Raw genomic sequence first — 19,962 nt, 5'->3', positions numbered from 1 at the left:
TTGGGAGCCCCGTGCGAGGTTCCGAGCCCGAGCGGGAGCGGCGGCAGCGAGCGCGGCGAGCCCAGCGCGCTCTAAGGCAGCGCTGCCGGCTGCAGCACAGGGGCTGCCAAGGGGGGAGTGGAGGAGCCAAGTGTTTTGTCAGAAGCATCAGCTGATGGAAGCCGTGGCCAGGCAGGAATTCCTGGGCCCTGGCGCTCCCACCTGTGTGACGGGTCGGTGACTCCCCACAGCCCGGCCTGGGGACTCGTGACCCCGGAGGATACGCAGACCCCAAATGCTGCTGCGGGGTTGTGGATAGAGACAGCAAATGAGCGGTTAACACGCTGTAACCCCCTTCCCCTTTCTGCCAGAGGCCTCCTGCTCTGCTCACAACTATCAATCAGCCTGATAACCACCACCTTGAATGTGGTTCTGCAGAGGCAGAACCTTCACCTGGGTCAGAGTCACCTTCACCTTCAACGCAGTGTGATAGTCAATGCCACAAGCTTGGTATTTACACCTCTGGCTTTGTTTTCAAGTGCTGTGGCAAAGCCTCTGCAGGGGAAAGGATGAGACCTTGTCTGTCTGCAACATCAGCGTCATCTCGCAGCAAGTCCCCGTCCCCAGCAAGGACACTTCCAGCCCTCCCATGCAGGGATGATCTCATGTATCTCCAAACTGCCCCAAGAGACCAAATTCCCCACCCTGAGCTCCCCAAGCCCAGCGCCCCCCACCAGCATCAGCCCCACAGGCCAGAGCAGCTCCAAACTTTGCTCCTGATCCCTCAATCGGGCTGAATTAAGCCGAGTTTTACCCCTGTGCGGCTGCTGGGATCCCAGACCAGACTGAACCCTCTCCCTGCTGTTCGGCCTCGCTGGGCGGAGCTCAGGCAGCTTGGGAGCGGCCACGGGCACCTCCAGGGCGCAGAGCGGGGCTGGTGTTGTGCAAGGTGACGAAGAACATTTCCCTCACCCGGCCGCAAACCCCAAAAGCGTCATCTGCCCAGCGCAACCCTCCCCACATCCCCTCGGCTTCGGTCTCCCCGACACCGCGGGTGCCCAGCCCTGGGTGGGGAGTTTGGAGCGGGGTTTGGGGGTCCCAGGGGCAAACCCAACTTTGCCAGTGCTGCGGTGTCCTCACAAACCTCCAGCTGTGGCCCCGTGGGAGCTGAGAGCAGCAGCCGGAGCGTGTTCAGCCGCCCCGGACACATGTGGGTTAAACCTGGCTTAATCTCCCCTTCTTTGCTCCCAGCAAAGCTCCTCTCAGGCCGGGGCTCCCCAGCCCACGTTTTGCCGTCGCACACATGCAAGAGGGAGGCCGAACAAAACCCAGCGCTGGGGCTTTTGGCTTCAGGACAAGCTGCTTCCTCACAAGGCCTTGAGGAAGACGAGCGACAACCCCATCGTCGCGGGATGGCGCTTGTGCAGAGAGCGACTTACCCCGCGGGCTGGAGGCGCCTCCCTGGCGAGACCCCGCGCACCCCACAGCTCCGGCCTCTTCTCCAGCCGCCGCAGCAAAGCGAGGAGCAGAGACTCATCGGGGAAGCAGGAGCCGTGCGGCTGGTTTGCTCACGGGGGCCTGTGGCTCAACTGTCTCACCGCTTCCCCTTTCCAACGACACCAGCAAACCCGCCGCTCCCATGCTGCGGCTCCTCCGACGGCGGCCCCGGTGCTGCCACGATGCTCGCAGGATTCAGGGCTCTGCGAGGGTCCAGCAGGATCACCCAGGGGAGTCGTGCACCCCAGAGCACCCGGTTTTGGGGGCCTGGAGAGCTGCTGAGAGCAGCGCTGGCTGCGAGGACGGCGATTGCTGCAAAAGCTTCCTGTTCCGTTTGGAGATAAACCGCGTGTGCGCCCCAAGAGCCCGGCACACACGGGGCTCGTGCACCACGGCTCGTTGGGCTCCTGTCCCCAGCACGGCCCTTCGCTCCTCGTCCTGCCGGCCCCGAGCAGCCCCCAACCCGCTCACACCCCCATACTCAGGGATGGCAGCTTTGGCAGCGCTGGGAATAGCGATCACCCCTCGCAACAGCGATCACCCCTCGCAACAGCGATCACCCCTCGCAATAGCGATCACCCCTTGCAATAGCGATCACCCCTCGCAATAGCGATCACCCCTCGCAATAGCGATCACCCCTTGCAATAGCGATCACCTCTCGCAATAGCGATCACCCCTTGCAATAGCGATCACCTCTTGCAATAGCGATAACCCCTCGCAATAGCGATCACCCCTCGCAATAGCGATCACCCCTTGCAATAGCGATCACCTCTCGCAATAGCGATCACCCCTCGCAATAGCGATCACCCCTCGCAATAGCGATCACCCCTTGCAATAGCGATCACCTCTCGCAATAGCGATCACCCCTCGCAATAGCGATCACCTCTTGCAATAGCGATAACCCCTCGCAATAGCGATCACCCCTCGCAATAGCGATCACCCCTCGCAATAGCGATCACCCCTCGCAATAGCGATCACCTCTTGCAATAGCGATCACTCCTCGCAATAGTGATCACCCCTCGCAACAGCGATCACCCCTTGCTCCAGGAAACCACAGGGCAAAGAGGAATTAAGGTTTAATTTCTCTGAAGTCCACGAGAGCTTGATTAGTATCAGAGGCAGCTGCTCCAGCTGGCGAGACGGTGAGTTGTCCTCGGCTAAAAGGAGATCGTCTCCTCCTGCGCGGTGTCTGATGTGGTTTGGGGGTCACCAAAGAGGTTCAGACACCCTGGAAAAGCGATGAGGAGTAACAGCGCGAGTCTGGCCGAGCCTCGGCGGCCTCTGCGCAGCACCCGGAGACACAGCAACCCCCCGCGACACCCGGTGCCAGTTTTGTGCCTTTGCTCAATTTGGCGTTTCGGCATCCCCAGCAAAATGAGCCTGTTATGGGAGAGACAACACCGAAGCGTTTTAAAATGGGGGTTTGTTTCTCATCACCCTCGTGGTAAGAGGCCTCCAGGAAAGAGCCGGAGTCCCGCTGAGCTCCAGGGGTGTCCCCAACAGGAGGGACAGCAGAGCGGGACCGGCACCCGCCGTCCTCCCGTCCCGCGTTGGGAGGCACTAGGTGGCATCAGCACCGCATGCAAATCCTCGACCAGCAGCACCATCCAGCCATGGGCTGCGGAAACGGCTCCTGGGGTTTGTCGGGGACACGGTGCCGGGGGGCAGGAGTTGGGCTCTTTCCCAAGTGACAGAATGAGAGGAAACGTCCCGCATCCCCACCCGCACGTTCCTCAAACATGTTCTGATACTTAAGGAAAAAAAACATCACCCTCAAAGCGAAGCCAAAGGACACACTTTTCCTTGGTGACGTTCTCTTTCCCATTGAGAACCTTTGGAACATCCTCCGTGGCCGGTTTCCACGGGGCCGGGTGACGGGAGGTGGGGGACGCGTTGCGGCAGCACCGGGGGAACAGACGCGCTTGGGGATCAAGCCCAGCTCAGGTCTCTCTGGTGTTTAGTCCTGAGCTCAAGCTTTACTGGTGACACCAGGACTCAGCCCAGTGAGCACATCGGTGCCACATTTAAGCTCCACTTTAGCTCCCAAACTTGGTCCCCCTGGCCGGACCCGGTTCACTCAGGGACATTATTGGACTGAAACCATTCAGTGTCATCCCAGCCCTCGAACAGCGGACTCGGGATGAAACAACCACCGGAAACGTCATTTCCTGCCCATTGCAAATCTGTTGGCGAAAAGATATGAAAAATAACAATGCTTTAGGAGTTGATACTAACTTTATTATACAATATTTAAAAAAGTCATTTCTCCACCTGTCCCCGTGTAGCTTGCATTGTGCTGCAGCCGTTTGGTGAAACTGCACTAAGTGCTTACTTTCCAGAAGGACAAGCGATTTCATTTTAAAAAGAAGTAGCACATTGAACGACAGCAGATTTGCTAAAACCGGTAGCTTTAGGATCGCTTACTCCTAAGTCACCCGTGTGATCGGCTTCGCCGTCACGACATGAAGCCGAACAGAACAGGCGGCGATCGCCCCGACACCAACACCCGCGCACAGAACCCAGCGAGTCCACGCGGAGCCAAGCAGAAGGGAATAAAAAGCCCCAATTCAATCAACTTCATACAAATACCAAACTAAATCTGAATCTCAGGTATTTCCGTTGTAACTGTATCTTGATTCCAACCCAGCAGCTCCTTTCCCCCGACCACAACAGAAGAAACAAGCGGCATCGGGTGTTTGTTTTGCGGAGGGGACGGTGTTCCTGCCGTGCTGTGTCACCCGTCCCCGCGCGGCTGGGACGCGGTCAGAGGTTTATCCGCAGTCTCCTCGCTCCGGGTTCGGCGCCGAGTTCGGCGCAGCCCGCACAGGGACGTTTTTATGGCACAAAGGTATCTGAACTTCTCTGAAGCTGTAAAATGAGGTTCCAGTCTCGGGATCAGGAATCACTGCCCACAGCAAACAGCCCCGAGAGGCTCAGGGTTCAGCCTCATGTCACAGGGACGTGAAGGGGAACTCGATCGTCTCTCTCCCTCCCCCAAAAGGCTCAAGAATAACCACCCAGCCTCCGCTCCTGGTTTTCTCCCGTTTGCCTTTGTCATTGGTAGCTCAATAACACCATAAGCGACCTTGAGATTCTTCCAAAGAGATCCCAACGTTATACGCAACGTAGTAAAATTAAGCAAAAGTCCCATCGCTATAATACAAATGTAGGAGGAAAGGCATACGCTGCCCATAAATTAACAGTACCCTTGAGCAACCTAAGAGCAACCTCTTCCACCCCAACACTTTGTGACCAACAGCAAACATCATCCTCGCAGCGCCGCCTGGTTCCCACCGCCATCCACATCGCCATTGCCATTCCTGCCATTGACGTCCCCGCCGCGGTGCTGGCACAGAGGTCACGTTACGATTCTTCTATTTTACAACACAGAGTATTTACAAGCAGCCAAGAAAAGACGCGTTTCCGACCCAGCGGCCGAGAGAAGTACCAGATCCGCAAGAGGCCACTGAATTGAACGTTGATCCAACCCTACGATGAACGATCCCTCTGGGAAAGGAGGAGCCTCCCGCCCGCCCCTCCAGCTCCGGCCCATCGCAGCGTCTCCAAACAAGCACCTGCGAGGGATCCTGGCATCCCCATGGTGAAGACCTTGGGCAGCGGAGACCGAAGCGCTGGCCGCGGGCTGAGCGTGAAGGATTCTCCAGGAGCGAGAGTTGGGCTTCAGGAGTGACCTTCACTGATCTTCCTGAATTCTCTAGTTTAGTGAGTGTCTTCAACTGTGTTGAGAAAGTTAAACCAGACGTAAACCGGCGTCCTCAGCACCAGTACCATTCCTCGCCCTTGGCACGATGGAGGAAGGATGAGCAGAATATCTTCGCACGCGATACTGGGTGTAAGGAGCGGCTCCGCGTGGCGCAGCGGAGCTGCCCGTCCACACAGCGCGACAAACGTTCCCTTGTTCAGCGAGCCGAGCGTTGCAAATCCAGTGGACTCGGAGGGCCAACCAATATCAATGGCCTTGACAGCCAGACCCAATACGAGGTGCCGACGTTTCTTTATAGAAAAGATCTTCTATTCCCACAGTTGTGGTCACTGCGATTGAAAACGTTATCGGAGTGAGGTCGTGCTGGGAAGGGTTTATTGTGGGAGGTCTCATCCTCCCGGCAGGACTCGGGGTTACCTGTGAGACCAAAACGTGACCAAAATACCCCAAACCAACCCCAACCCAGGCTGCGCACGTCCCCGCTGCCACTGCTGCTCCTCTTCGGCAGCGCTTCGCTAAAGTCCCAACATTGAAATGGCTCTTTTGTTCTTTTTTTTTTTAATTTTTCTTTTAATTATCACAGCAGAACTAAGAGGCCAATACCAGAACATCGGAGCCCAACGGGTGATCATTACCTTTGGTCATTACCGCTCAGACGGGCGATGATCAGTGACGGGCGATGATCAGTGACGAGCCGTTCTCTGCCCATTCCCTTCCGTGAATGGTCCCCAGCATTGGAATCGGCCGATATTGATTGTCCCCCGATCCACAACAGGTCCAGACCAGAACATTGAAGCAGGTTTAGAGGTGCGTAGTATTAAAAACATCCTTAAGAAACACTGAGGTAGACTGCACCAGAACAGGACGAGAACAATCCCACCACATCCACCTGCCAGGGTTTGACGGGTACAAACGGACACGTTCCGTGTGTTTAAGAACACAAATGGTTTGCTGTTTTTTCTTTTTACAGTGTTTTATATATTAAAATAAATTAAAAAAAATCTACGGAGAAAAACTTCTCTTCCTTAGAAAAGCGCGAGGATACGTCTCCTTTCCCGCAGCGCAGGACAGAGCTGCTCGACAGTCACTACTTCGTAAAGCAGAAGAAATGTAAACGAGGCCGTTAGGAACCGAAGGTTCTCACCCACGTCGGGACTGTTTGCCAGTAGCTCTGCGAGCAGCCCGTTCCCTCTGCCTTTGTCCCCAGCGACCACGGTGCCACCGAGCCCCTCGTCCTCCCGCTCGGAGCTCCCGACCCATTCGACCCCATCCACGGGTTCCAGGGAGGAATCGGCAGCATCGCCCGGGCTGGAATCAACAGCACACGCAGCCTGACGTCCCCACTCACAGGTTGGGAGAAGCTCCTTTTCTCCTGGCGTAGAGCACAAAACAGCCCTCGGGCTCCCCCCCGAGCAGCAGAGGACTGAGCATCCCCCTTCCCTTTTGAAACACGGGCCCGCCACATGGGTTCTATGGCCGTTTCTCCCCGCCAGCGCGCTCCCCCATCGCCACGGGACGCGTTGCAAGTTTCGCAGCTCTTTTCCAGCACCTGGCGCTGATCGGCTCCGGCGTCTTCGCGAACAGCAGCACAACGAGGCGCAGTCCAGAAGATGCAAAGTTGATGTCCCGACGCGTCCTGGGAAATTCATGGGAATTTTGGGAGGCGACGCACGGCCGGAGCAGCAGCAGCTGGGTAACATGGTCACAGTCGTTTCCCGCCCCATAGGCAGAGCCCAGAGCTCCGCGCTCTCACGCTCTCCCTCCTTCACATCGGCTCTAGCGTCTCTTTGTCGGTCCAAAGTTCTTGCCCGTCCTGCTCGCCGGCTGTGTCTGCGATGCGGGAGCGAAGGGACTCGGGACCAGGATGTTCTGGTGTCTTTCAGCCCCTCAAACCCAGCGAAATCCCAATTACTTGACGTCGGGGCCTCGGCTGGAGCCAGCGGACCCCGCTGGATAAATCATGAAACTGGATTATAAAGCCTTGTCAAATATAAACTTAACGTGTGCTTCAGAGCTCCTAAAAGGGTAATGGGGCTAAAATTAGTTCATTCTGAAATCTTTGGACCACTTTAAGACCAAACAATCCCACAAATTCTCCCCTCCCCGAAAGGATCATAAACAGTCAATAATTTATATGAAGTTAAAATTTAAACTAAAGACATTTTTAAATATGTTACAACAAACAATATATATACTCAATGCTGTAAGGACAGAACACTCCGTATCTCAGGTCAGGGGACTCCTACTCCGTTTGGTCTTGAAAGTACCCACAAATCTCAGATTTCTGCTCCTTTTGGCTCCGGGCACGTTTTCCTCATTTGTTAATGAGAGAAAACCTACCCCAAGAGTCCTTAGTACAAAAATAATCTCTTTAGGATTCAGTCACTCCAGGGAAACGGGAAACAAAGATAAGGACACACTTCCGAGAAGAGGAAAGCTCCTGTGAGAACATACAAAACCTATGTACAAAACACCAGAGAAGTGTATATTTTGCCATACATATACACCCCACTTATAGATAGCGCACACACGCGCGCACACACACACACACACACGCACGCACCCCCGGGATTTAACTCTTGAAAAAGTACAAAAGCAGCAGCTATTGGTCAATCTGAGGATCTGGCGCGTCCGAGCGATGTGTTGAACCCTTTTGCCGTCGTGAAGAGGATGCCCAACGCCTGGAATTCTCCTGGAAACGCTTCTGCCCGCAGCAGGTTTGTTCCGCACCGTTACGCTGTAGCTCAGATACCAGCAAATTTCACGGCTGTTTGGTTTTTTTGCTGTTGGCAAATGTGGATGCGCCTCCTTCGGTCGAACTCAACACGGTCGCATCCTGTTTTGAAACCATGGTTACGGAGCGACAGCAGCCATGGAAACCTCTTCCATTTGTGTTCACAGATAATCCACTGACAACCAGTCAACTTGGCAAAAAACCAAAAAAGGTATTAATCATAAGATGATTAAAACTCTGAAGAGTCTGTAGATGTGTGTCATACACGGTGGCAGCAATACCGAGAGTCCTGAGATTTGTGGAGGGGGGGGAAAAGCAGAAACAACCCTTGGGCTGGACAGGAAGCGTTAGGAAGGGCTTGACCTGGGCATGGAGAGAATGCGCCCGTTCTTCTTGCCACCGTTCATGTGAGTGTACGGGATGTGCTCCTCGTAGTTGCCCTTGAGAGCCATGGAGGGGCCGTTGTCCCTGCCCAGGGCTTTGTCCCTCTGCGAGTACGAGGAGGGGTCCAGGGGAATGCTCTCCATGTTCTCAAAGTCCATCTCGTACTCCTCGGTCTCCAGAGGCTTGTTCTCCTCGCTGTAGAAGAAGGAGACCTCGTGGAAGCTGGGGTGCAAGTCGTCCTTCAGCATCTCGATGATCTCGATGAAGGTGGGACGCATCTTGGGGTTGTACTGCCAGCACATCTGCATCAGGCTGTGCCTAAATCAGGACAAACCAGGCTCAGGGGAGGAAGAAAAGAGTTTCGCGCAATCCGCGATCGGTATCTGCAACCCCCCGCCCACGCTGCTCCTCCGACACTCCGAGCTGTTTGTTCTCCTTCCAGCCTCCGTATCTGCCTGTGGATCCTGACACTCCTTTTTCCCTATTTCTGCCTACATCAAAAATTCCTTCCAATTCCTTCAATTGTTCTTAACTCGGCTCCTGAAGGAAACGGGGCTGCGGTTCACACGCTCCGCGTGTGCGCACGCACTTAGAGCCGCGTCACGATTCCTTAATTCCTTTGACTTTAATTTTAACTCAGCCTGGGAGATAACGAAGCTCCTCAGGCCTCAAGGCAAACAGGAGACCGTGCGGAGGACAGAGGTCCTGCCAACACCAGGCAACACTGCGGCAAGAGGTCGCGTGGTATCAGACACCGGGGAGAAAGAACTTCCATGTACAAACAGTTTCAAAGCGGAGTCTGAGGGACAAGCGTTCAGGACAGCAGCTGTTTCCAGAAGGATACTCACAAAACACATTTGCTGTCGGGTTCTGAAGTGCTGTTGTGGCCAGACGCGGGCCGGGGTTCCCAGAACCCATCGCCACCTGCGTTCCCTTCTCCAGCCAGGGCTCCTCCCGCCCATCCCAACGCCCCAGCTCAGCTTAAACGCTTCCTAATGGGGTTTTGTTTAATTACTCTGGCAGAAGCAGCTCAGGGAGCACCTGGGAAGCTGCGGTGCTGCCAGAGCTGGGGACACGGTCACCCCCAGACACTAAACCTCACCATTAATAACCCTTCACCTCAGCGCAGGAGAACATCAGGCTCCTTTTGCCATCCCTACGAGGTGTTGGGCCTCTTGCCTCTCTCCCTGACCTTGCCTGGCCTTGTACTTTAACAGAGGCAATGCTTCTGCAACAGAAGCAAAAAGGCTTTGGCCACTTGGAGCAGCTCTCGGCTCCGCGCAGCGTCCGCCCGCCTCTCCCCTCTCATCAGCCACAAACCGCATCTCTGAAAACCAGCGGGGAAAAGTCGCTGTGATTCTCAGGGCTACTTCCGCGGCGCGGAGAGATGAATGGCAGAAACCCCCAGAGAGCCGGGATTAACGAGCCGCTCTCCAGGCTCCGCAGCCACGTGGACGTGGCTCCTGGCCAAGCCTTGCCACGTCACACCAGCCAACTGCCACCCCGTAGCGTGGAGTGGAGGGAAAACGTGATGTTTGGGCAACTGATACAGCGCTTGGGGGTTTATTTAAGCTTTGCTTGTGCTTAAAACGTGGTTTAATTTCCCTTCTAGTGCAACAGGCTGGCTCAGGTCTTTAATCCTGGATCACTATGGATGCGCTGGTTGAATTTCTGTGTGAGGAGGCTCAACTAAAATGTGTTTAGTTCCTCCCCAGCAGAGAAGGGGTTGAGAGGTGCCTTGTGTCACCAGCTGAGGAGCGTGGTGGGGTCAGCTGTCCCCGTGTCACTTACAGCCTCTCGGGGCAGTTGTCTGGCTGGTCCAGGTACCCTCCGTCCATCACGAACTTCAGCACCTGCTCGTTGGAGAGTCCCTGGTACGGCTGCTCCGCTAAACTGCTTATTTCCCAGAGGACGACACCAAACGACCTAAGAAACAGAGAAGAAAACATCCTGGAGATCTACAAGCGACACTCTTTATTTTGGAGAATATACATTAAAAGAGGACGACTATATTGTTAAGAAGAGGATTTCCAAACAATCACAGAATCCCAGAATGTCAGGGGTTGGAAGGGACCTCAAAAGCTCACCCAGCGCAATCCCCCCATGGAGCAGGAACACTTACGTCTGTACTCTAAGCCGGTAACTCACAATTTAAACCAGGTGTGTTAAAACTGAGCTCGAATCCATCTGGGATCGCAGAGTCCGACTTACCACACGTCGGAATACGTAGTGAACACACCGTCCTTCAGCGACTCGGGCGCCATCCACCGCACCGGCAGCAGCCCTTTGCCCCCTTTGCGGTAATAATCCGTCTCGTAGATGTCTCGGGTCATGCCGAAGTCTGAGGGAAGCAATGGGGACGTGTTACACGTCTGCGCATCATCTCCAGATGAACGTTTCCTTCCCTCGACCTCGGGTCATTTTCATGCACCCTGAGTTTCCCATGGCCCAACGTGCAGCCATCAGTCACCTTATGATGAGTATTCTAAACACTTCCCTTTTCCCTGCGTTTTTCCTACAGAGCCGTGATAGAGACGGCAAAGGTGCATTTTTTAGTAACAGCTTCTCTTCCAAACATTATTTCTATTCATCCCTTCTAAATAAAACAGAGCTCTCTTTGCCCTGAAATGCTACGGCCTTGGCTTGGCGTCCAAAAAGGTGTGAAAAACCACCAGGCTCTGGGGTTTGGGTTTATTTTTACATGTTGTATTTGCTTATTTCTAAAAGGGTTTGGGTTCAAAACTAGTTCTTGTGGAAGATAAATGGCTTTTCAAACACACCTGACCTAACAACAGGATTATCAGCCCTTGGTTTGCTGTACCCAACACTTTCTTTATCATAATTCTCATGAAATTCAAGAACAGTGATGTAACCCCAGGCAGCTCAGGCTGGAAAGGCAATAAGCTTTTCGGATAGAGGTTTGAGAATGGAGAAGGTGAGGAAAAGCTGCTCTGGCTCTAAGGGAGATTATTTTCTTACTAAAATCCATACAATTATCTCACCGGGGAGACACAGAGCAAAGTTTGCTGCGTTTCCAAAGGGAGCCACTGAAAATCCCCCGTGTTTGCTGCACTGGTCTTGGCCTTTACAGCCAACATGACCCACAGGATTATCTTCTGACCACACCTACGTACCTCCAATTTTCACAGTGAAGTCTTCCGCGACCATACAGTTGCGCGCCGCGAGGTCTCTGTGGACGAACTTCTTGGCGTTCAGGTAGGCCATGCCATCGGCGATCTCGGCGGCCATCTGGATCATCTCCCTCAGCGTGGGCGGGGGACGACCCGGGTTGTTCTACAAGGAACACAGAAGGTTAGAAACCACATCGAGTGACTCCGCGGCACAACAGACTCTCTCTCTCTCCTGTCTCTACCTCGGCATCGGGTCTCAGAGAGCGAAGGTAACTCTTCAAATCTCCATGTGCCATTAACTCCATGACCACTAGAGTCGGTTGCCCTTTGGAGACCACCCCAAGGAGGCGAACCTGGAAAACAAGCAAGAGATTCCCTCAAGGTTGTGTCCAGCCACACTGGGATATGGAAAACGGGGGACATGGCAAAGCCAACAGCCCCGAACCAGAGCTCAGGACAGCACCACAGAGCCCTGACACACTGAGAACCTTTGTAGGATGCATTTTATAAAATATGAAATGCAACTGAGCTGTCATCAGCCTAAGATGCATTTAAAGCCACCCTAAAAATGACCTTAACCCATACAATCAATTCAATTCTATTCCACAAACAGAATCCAATTCAAATCCAATTCAATTCCATGAAATTCAATCCCATGAAAGCAAGGACACAAACTGGGATTAGATACCCCACCCCAGCCTTAAATCTTGACGCTCACACTACTAAAGCATCCACCCAAGGCTCTTTTCGATCAAGTGCTTCTGCAAGCCGAACGCCAAGCTTTAAAAGCACTGCTATGCAATGGCGCTTGCTAATCACGCGAGGCGACGCTAATTACCACGTGATGGCAGCTGAAGCCTTTCATCACGGACGCCTCGTTGAGGAACTCGATGCGCTCGCGCAGGCTGGCCGACTCGTTGACGGTTTTCACGGCCACGCGGGTCTCGGGCTCCCCCTTGACAATGTCCTTGGCAATGCCCTCGTAGACCATCCCAAAGGAGCCCTGGCCCAGCTCCCGCAGCAGCGTGATCTTGTCCCGCGGAACCTCCCACTCATCGGGGACATAGACTGTGGAGCAAAAGGAAACGTTTCTGAGTCGAGCAAGTACCTTTCGAAAGACATTCCAGCGCTGCCATGGGTAGAAATTGAAACAAAAAGACTAGAACACTCCATCAAGACAACGCCAACCCCACCTGAGTGACGACACAAGAGATAAAGCAGCGGATAAAGTGCTCACCGTCGCTGGCGCTGAGATATTCGGGGTTGGAGGATGCGTAGAGTGGTCCAGTTGGTCCTTCGGTTTGTCTGGAAAAGAAAACCCAACAAATTCTTCAGCAGGTTTGCAGCCTGTGACGCATGAGAACTGCAGGTGGTTTGATTAACTCCCAAAGCACCAGCAAACACACAGTCCCCGCTTCCAAAGGCACAAAATATTTCCTAAACTAATGTCGCCACCGTTATGTCAATTAGAAAATAAACACAGAGTTAATTCCAACAAATAAAATAAGATCTTTGAATACGAGTTTTGCTTATTCTGGCGGAAACAGAAAACGGCACTCACCTCTTTTTCACGAGCACGTAAGCAGCTCCAATAATTCCAGCAATTATTATGGCAAAAATAATCGGAACAATGATAACAGCAATATTAGGCTGAGCATTCACTAAGAGAGAGAGAGAGAGAGAGAGTTGGAGGTGTCATAAGGGTCCAAAATCCAAGTCTTTTCCTCAGTAACATCAACCCCTTGAATAAACTGAACAAATATGAAACTAGAGGCTATTTCAGACACAGAATGTGGGGCTGCAGCTCTGCGAAGAGAAGTCACACATTTCTACAGCATTGCAGTTCCCAGAGAGTAGCTGCATTGCTAAATATTTTATGAGCCCCTACGGCTCCCTGTGTGCTCCTTGCTAAACCCCCATCTCCCCAAAATAACCTGGGCTTCTATCAGGAAACACGCATTGAAAACAAAATGAACTCACGGTAATCGGCCACGTAAAAATAGGTGGGTTCTGTCCAGGAGCCGTTCCCGGCCAGAGACGTCGCTCGGATGCGGACGCTGTAGTTTCCCGGCTGCAGCCCCCGCAGCCTGCAGCCCTGCTCGCTGGCAAAATGCTTGCGGGACACGCAGAAATGAGCTTCCTGCGGGAGGAGGAGGAGGAGGGAGCACAGAGGAAGGCTGCGTCACGCCATCGCCGCAACGACAGCTCCGACAGCAGCCGGGATCCCCGCCTCGCCTCCCGGTCTGGAAAACGCACACACATCGGGCTGTAAATGCACCCAAATTGGGTTTCCAGGTGCTCGAGTTGTTTCCCATTGAGCGGTTTGCCCTGGGTTTGTGTTTTACGCTAGAGCTCAGCCCTGAAACCGGAGCTGGGCCTGGCAAGGCTGCGCGGCTCCGCGTTCTGCCCACGAGCTCACCCCTTCCTCAGCTTCTCTGCGCAACTTAAATTGAGACGTATGTTTGCTGTGACATAAAGCTCCTATAAAAACTGCACGCGGAAAGCTGGCAAATTAGATACGCTTGTTTGGCAAACAGGCGCCGCAGAGGCAGATTTTTATTTCTCAATGTTGCCACAAACCTCCAGGGGACACAAATCCACCGGCAAAGTTCTGTGTCACGTTGGTTGGTACACAAGGAAACCAGCCGGGACAGAAAACCACACGCCCAAGGACTATGAAAGACTGAACTGCAGGCGGAGTTAATTCTCCAAGCGTGTTAAGGGACAAGCGGAAACTCTCACCTCTGTCTCCCCGAGACGCCCGTAATTCACCTCGTACAGCACAATGAGGCCGTTGGGCTCCTTTGGCTCCTGCCACTTCAAGTGCACGCTGTTCTTTTCAACCACTTCATGCGTAACCGGCCCCACGATGTCATCGGCCTTGGCTGGAACCAGGGATGAGTTACTTTATTTCATGTCTTGGGCCAAACTCAAAAATTCATCTATCACCCTTTTCTATCCGGACATAAGGACAGCGCCGCCCCGCACGACGTGTCTGTATTTCCACTCGCTGCCACAGGAACGGCAGCATTTTGCACACATCCATTAACCCCACGCTCAGGAGGATAATTACCTACCTTCGGGCATGGTCCTGGCGCTGACATAGGCTGCCACGCTGCAGCGCGACTCCTGGGCGTCGTGGTTGCAGGCGTGGAGCTCGATGCGGTACCCGGTGAAATGGCGCAGCCCCGAGATCACCAGCGACTCCTTGGACTTCACCTTTTCAAAGGGTTTTTGCTCCTCAGCGTTCTCGGACGCTGCCGAGTTGTTCGGGGAGGACGGGACGGTGGGAATCACCACAGTGGCGTTTGCCACGGAGCCGAGGTCCCTGCGCTTTCTTGACGGCCTGTTAAGTAACACAGGTTAGGGTTTTAGTTGCTGGGTTCAATACAAAGGTGCTCAGCTGCAAAGGAAGAGGTCAAACGGGAGGGCTCAGAGCGCCCCGGAAAATCCAAATTCAATGCAACAAAGAAATTCTGGATTTAAAAAAACCCCCAAAATACGCAATTTGCCTCGCCTGTAATGCTTTAAAAATTATACACCCTGAGGCTCTTTCTCTGCACAACTTCATACAGGGAAAAACATGAAAATAAATCCAAGTCTAAAGTATTTGCTTGAGAATTCGAGTTTTTCTAGACCCTCTCAGGTTCTCTCTGCCGCCGCGTGTTGGGTTTAATGGGAGCAAACGACGCCGCGTCGCAGCCCCCGGGCTGGTGACCTTCGCCGTGCCACATGTTCCCAGTGTCACAAACACACGTTTGCAAAGCACGAGACCAGCGCCCAGTGTCCCCTCTGCCACTCAGAACCCTAAGGCTGAGTCTAAACAGATAAACAGGCGATTTTAACCTTTTCCCAAGAGACCAAAACTGTTACGCTCTTTGCAACAGATGAATTTAAAACTCACGGATCCGGATTATTCGTTGGGTGGATTCATTAAGCAAATAGCACCTCTGAAATTATCGCATTTCAGCCTGAACACTCAGGTTTTGGCAGTTGTAAAAGCAGCCCTGGCAGCTCCCTCGGTTCCCAGTGCCATCAGCCAACCTTAAATCCAGTTTTGTCAGTAAACACAATCAATTCAGCCCAATTAAGAGCCATTCACAAATGTCATTTTCATGGGTGAGAAAAAGAAAGAACTAGTATCAAACCAAAATTCCTTGTTCTAGAGCTTCACGTCCTGCCACAGAGAACTCCAGGTTGGGAACCGCCCAGCACGGTGAATCAGTAACAGCGCTTTGTTACGCTAAAGGAATTAACGTCGTTTTAAAAGCAGGCCGTGCATTTTAAGGGGATGATGCTCGTTTTGTGTGCGGAGCTATTAATGGGTACAAAGAGCGACCTGAGCTGAACCCGCACTTGAGGCGTCTCCAGCCTCTAAAAATGTCCCGGGGTGCTGGAGCAGATCCGAGCTGAACTTTCCGCTGCCGCCTCCGAGCGCCGGGCAAATCATTGGCCAAACGTGGCTACAACGGGGAGCTGCGCAGCCCAGGTCCCGTCTGCAGCGCCAGCGCCGTGCCCTGCAGTCACTTCTCCTCCCACAGCAAACGCAACGAGGCAGAAAAGCCAGTTTTAAGGTTTCCTCAAATCAGGTTGGACGCAATCATGGAAGCTTTTGCCATCCACCTGATGAAAAGGATCAACGGGACGCAAAGCGGCGGGTTCAGAAGAGCACATTCCTGATTTTTGTTGTCTCTAATTACTAATTAACTCGTTATCTCCGCTTGAGCATTGTTGTGAACAGTGTCCCCAACAATGGGGCAGAGTTCAGAGACCCAGGTCCCAGGTTGGGAGGAATCTTGATAGTCAAACAGGACCTTTTTTGGGCTTGAGTTACGCGCCACCGTTTGCAAAGTGTGGGCTCAGCTGTTCCTCGGCTTTCGGAGAAATCTGTTCTTCACAAGTAAAACAGTAATTTGACCACTGATACAACAGAGAGTAAAACTCTGGAATAACTTCTCCCCTCTCAAGTAACAGTGAGCGAGAAAAAGCTTTTGAAGCTGTAAATCCCGATCTTCACATATTTATTATCCTGGATTTGCAGCGATATTCTTGCCAGATTCTCCGTACTTTCAAATCTGTGGCGCCTTCCCATAGCTGTTCCCATGCAACTTTCCTTATGGGCGCTTCAGGAACTCCTGCGGAATTCTCAGGTTCTGGTTCCTGCTCCCGTGACAACGTGACAATTTATCACACACACCACGGCCCGCGCGGGGATTTTAGACCCAGTTTAAGCCGAGCTTTTCCACACATCTGCCAAGAGCAGAGGAACAGCCAGCCCGTCCTCCCCCTGGTAAGAGCACCTATATATCTGTTCACTGGGTTAATTGGGAAACCAGGAATCAAAAAAGCCGCTTTTAACAGGAGTCATTTCCCAGACCTTGTCCACTCTGTAGCCCACTCCTGTTCATCATGGCACAAGTGCGTGTGACAGAGAGACAGATGAGAAACCGCTTCTTCTGCAGTACCGGTGGAGAATCCACATGAAATCACACCCTGAAGAGCAGCCATTTAGCTCCTTTCTGCCCCTCAGGACTTTCTTGGAAATCTCTCCATGGTTTGCACAGAATCCCGGGCTGGCTGAGCTCGGGAGGCACCTCTGGAGGCTGCACGAGCCGCCCCCTGCTCGGAGCCTCAACATCTCCAGGGATGGAGGCTCCACGGCCTCCCAGGCAACGCGCACCCACCCGCCTGCTCCAAGCTGCGCTGAACCCCATCTGAGGTAAGAGCAGCTAACACAGGAGAGAAGAAACAAAGCATCAGCTTCTGATGGCCACTTTGTTCAGCCAGGGAGGTGACAGGTGTAAAGACACCCCTGAGCTCCGCCTGGGTACGGCGAGGGCTTAGAAACTTCTAGTTTGCTTTGCCAGAGCAAATTAATCCCCGAGGCTTGCGATGGTATCTCCTGGAGAAGCTACTTGACCATGTAGAGGGGAAGGAACCGCTGCGGTGGTTTCCAGCGGGGTTTCTCAGCACAGCGGGTGAGATGGGAGCTGGACTGAGGCCCATCTGCGGCAAAACCTCGTCCGGATGGGAAAGAGCACAGGGATGGGAGAGTCGTGAACAGAACGAGAGGAGAGAAGTGGAAAAGGAGGAGACAAGACGTAGGGGGAATAACTTCTCAGCTGCTCTGTCCTCTGCACCTCTGCCCTCTCCTATTCCCCATCGGCCTCAGCTCAGAGGTTCCTGAGCAGGCAAAGGCACAGTATTGCCAGGAAAATTCATTCTAGTTTACGCTGTCACAGCCTGGGGCCGGTCGGAAACCACACGCAGGACAAGTGTCAGCAGGAAAGTATCTTTAGTGCTGACCGATAACAGCGAGAAGGGCTGGTACGGAAAGGATCAGTTAGCCCGGGGGAAGAGGAGGTTTCTTCCTTAGCAGGCTGACAAGGTGGCACATCCTGGTGATTGGTTTCTTCCTAAAATACATACCCCAGAAACTGGCCTGAGAAGCATCCCGGGCTGGCTGCACAGTAACATTGAAGAAAGAAAACAAAAAAGAAATCAGAGTGTCACAGTTTGCTGCCTAAGTCAAGAGGTGCTTGGCGTTTGTACATTGTTTGGTTCTCCTCTGCTCTGAACACGTGTCCTGGCATCGTTCTGCACGCTGAAACTCATCCTGATGGGCACTAGCAGCAAAGAACCAGCAAAAGGAGAGAATGTGCGCGAGGCGAGAGCTGCAGGCAGCAAATCAGGTTGGCGGGGGTGGGGGGGACGCCGGCTATTAATGCACCCCACAGTCAAAAATACCCAGTGCATTAACATGGCTTTTGGGAAGCACCTGAAAATAAACGTTGGTTAGGTAAGGGCAGTGAGAAGAGCATAAACGGAGAGAACAAACCGTGAGGGTGATGCCCTGGAGGCTCTAGCGCTCCCCGTGCGGGTGCGTACGAGGCGCGGGGACACTCAGGACAGGACATCAGCACCCGCAGCACCCGCACTCCTCGTGGCATCGCAGGCGTTTCCCAGGCTAAGCGCAAGGAAGAGCGCACACCTCGCTGAAGGACAAGCTGCGGCATGGTAAACTTCCCTTCTTTCTTTTCTTTTCAAGCTTGACCACAAAATTTGGGGAAAGAAAATAAACCAGCTACTTTGGCAACACCCGAGTTTAAAGGAGCTGTGGGCCTGGAGCTGTTTGCTAAGGATTCTCTCACTCCACTCTCAGCTGAGGAGAATTCAGAGTCAGAAAACAAGAGCAGAATCTTCCAAACCTGCAATAACATCGGCTGTAGGTGCTCAGTTCTCAGTCTCCAACCTGCTCATTCAGCTGGACCAGACAGGCTCAATAGAGCCGACAGAGACGGGCAATACGGCCACGTCCAGCCCGATGTTTTGGTTTAATAATCAATTACATCCCCCTACCCCTGACCATCCGACCATTGTTCACTATTCATACCTGGGGACAAAAACCTCATTGTGAAGATAGTTCTCAAACGTCTTGCGGAAAGCGGACTCTTCCAGCTCCTTTTGTATTTGAGAATCTGTTTTAGGACAGGAACAACACTCTCCGCTGACATCCTCGTTTTCACTCTGATTATACTTCTGAGGGTCTTCGGATTCAAAAGGAGGAGACCACGTCCTTGAGGGCAGTTTTAACCCTGTGGACAAAACCATTTTGGTGTCACTCACACCTGACACAGCAGCAGCAGATGTTGGATCCTACAAAGATCCAAACCAAGAGTACACAAGACTCCTGGTGCCTCCTGAGCTTTTGGACCCGGTTGAAGCAGCTTTCCTTATTTTCTGACAGGCCTTTGATTCCAAACTGTGCTATTTCTGAAAGGGAGCTCAGAGTTCCACCCAGTTCAGCTCAGTTCAGGTAACACGGGGCTGTGGGTGAGATTCTGGGCGTGCTCAGCAAAGCTGTGTTCCCAGAGAATCCCAAACCGGGCACAGGATGTCTTAAAGAATCAACCTGGCCGCTGATCTCCAGAGTCACTGAGATCTTACTATCTCCATAGCTGTTATTAAACTTACTACTTGGTTTAAAAGGAACAAGTGCAGCAGGGAGATCCCTAAAGGCAAAAGAATATCCCATCACTTTGTTTTCGGAGAGCCACCTAATGTAGCTGAGCACTGGGAGAACACAGCTGCGCCTCAGCCTGTCTATTGAACAATAACCTTGAAAACAGCAAAACTGGGCACCCAGAGCGTCCCCAACGCGTGTGAAAAATCTCCAGGCAATCCTGAGAAAGGCTGAAGGAGAAACACGCACCTTTTAAGCAGTAATCGAGCTCATAGAGCTCGCTGTCTTCTGCCTGCTGCTGCCAGAACACCAGGTAGTGCGTGATGTTGCCGTTGGGCTCGGAGGGCGGTTTCCACTTCAGGATGATTTGGGATGAAGAATTGGAAACGGAGATGGGATCTAAAGGGACGGATGGAACTGCGAGGGAGGAAAAGAGACAGAGCCACATCAGTCCCACCGCTCCGCTGGGGGGAGCCAGGGACGGGCAGAGGACACCGGGACACCCAACAGGACACACCGGGGGGCCACAGAACTCTGGTGCAAGAGCTGC

The 19,962-nt window shown here is 53.1% G+C and overlaps 1 protein-coding gene across 1 annotated transcript in view; it reads right to left on the bottom strand.

Moving 5' to 3' along the window:
* Window positions 1–6,156: 6,156 nt before the first annotated feature.
* The window catches only part of INSR (insulin receptor), a 40,224-nt gene continuing 26,418 nt past the window's right edge, over window positions 6,157–19,962 (bottom strand). Inside the window, exons 9-21 of the mRNA XM_080359458.1 lie at window positions 19,662–19,829; window positions 18,843–19,044; window positions 14,527–14,795; window positions 14,192–14,334; window positions 13,430–13,589; window positions 13,011–13,110; window positions 12,687–12,754; window positions 12,288–12,517; window positions 11,692–11,802; window positions 11,453–11,612; window positions 10,530–10,659; window positions 10,110–10,244; window positions 6,157–8,636 (exon numbers count right to left, since the gene is read on the bottom strand). Coding sequence (XP_080215584.1) covers window positions 8,282–8,636; window positions 10,110–10,244; window positions 10,530–10,659; window positions 11,453–11,612; window positions 11,692–11,802; window positions 12,288–12,517; window positions 12,687–12,754; window positions 13,011–13,110; window positions 13,430–13,589; window positions 14,192–14,334; window positions 14,527–14,795; window positions 18,843–19,044; window positions 19,662–19,829 — 2,231 coding nt within the window. The 3' untranslated portion in view covers window positions 6,157–8,281. The remainder of the gene's footprint in view (window positions 8,637–10,109; window positions 10,245–10,529; window positions 10,660–11,452; window positions 11,613–11,691; window positions 11,803–12,287; window positions 12,518–12,686; window positions 12,755–13,010; window positions 13,111–13,429; window positions 13,590–14,191; window positions 14,335–14,526; window positions 14,796–18,842; window positions 19,045–19,661; window positions 19,830–19,962) is intronic.

The sequence above is a fragment of the Nesoenas mayeri genome (assembly GCF_963082525.1).
Source record: "Nesoenas mayeri genome assembly, chromosome: 25".
In the NCBI taxonomy this organism is placed as follows: Eukaryota; Metazoa; Chordata; class Aves; order Columbiformes; family Columbidae; genus Nesoenas; species Nesoenas mayeri.
Note: the sequence above shows the minus strand (reverse complement) of the source record. Positions and strands in the feature narration are given on the sequence as shown.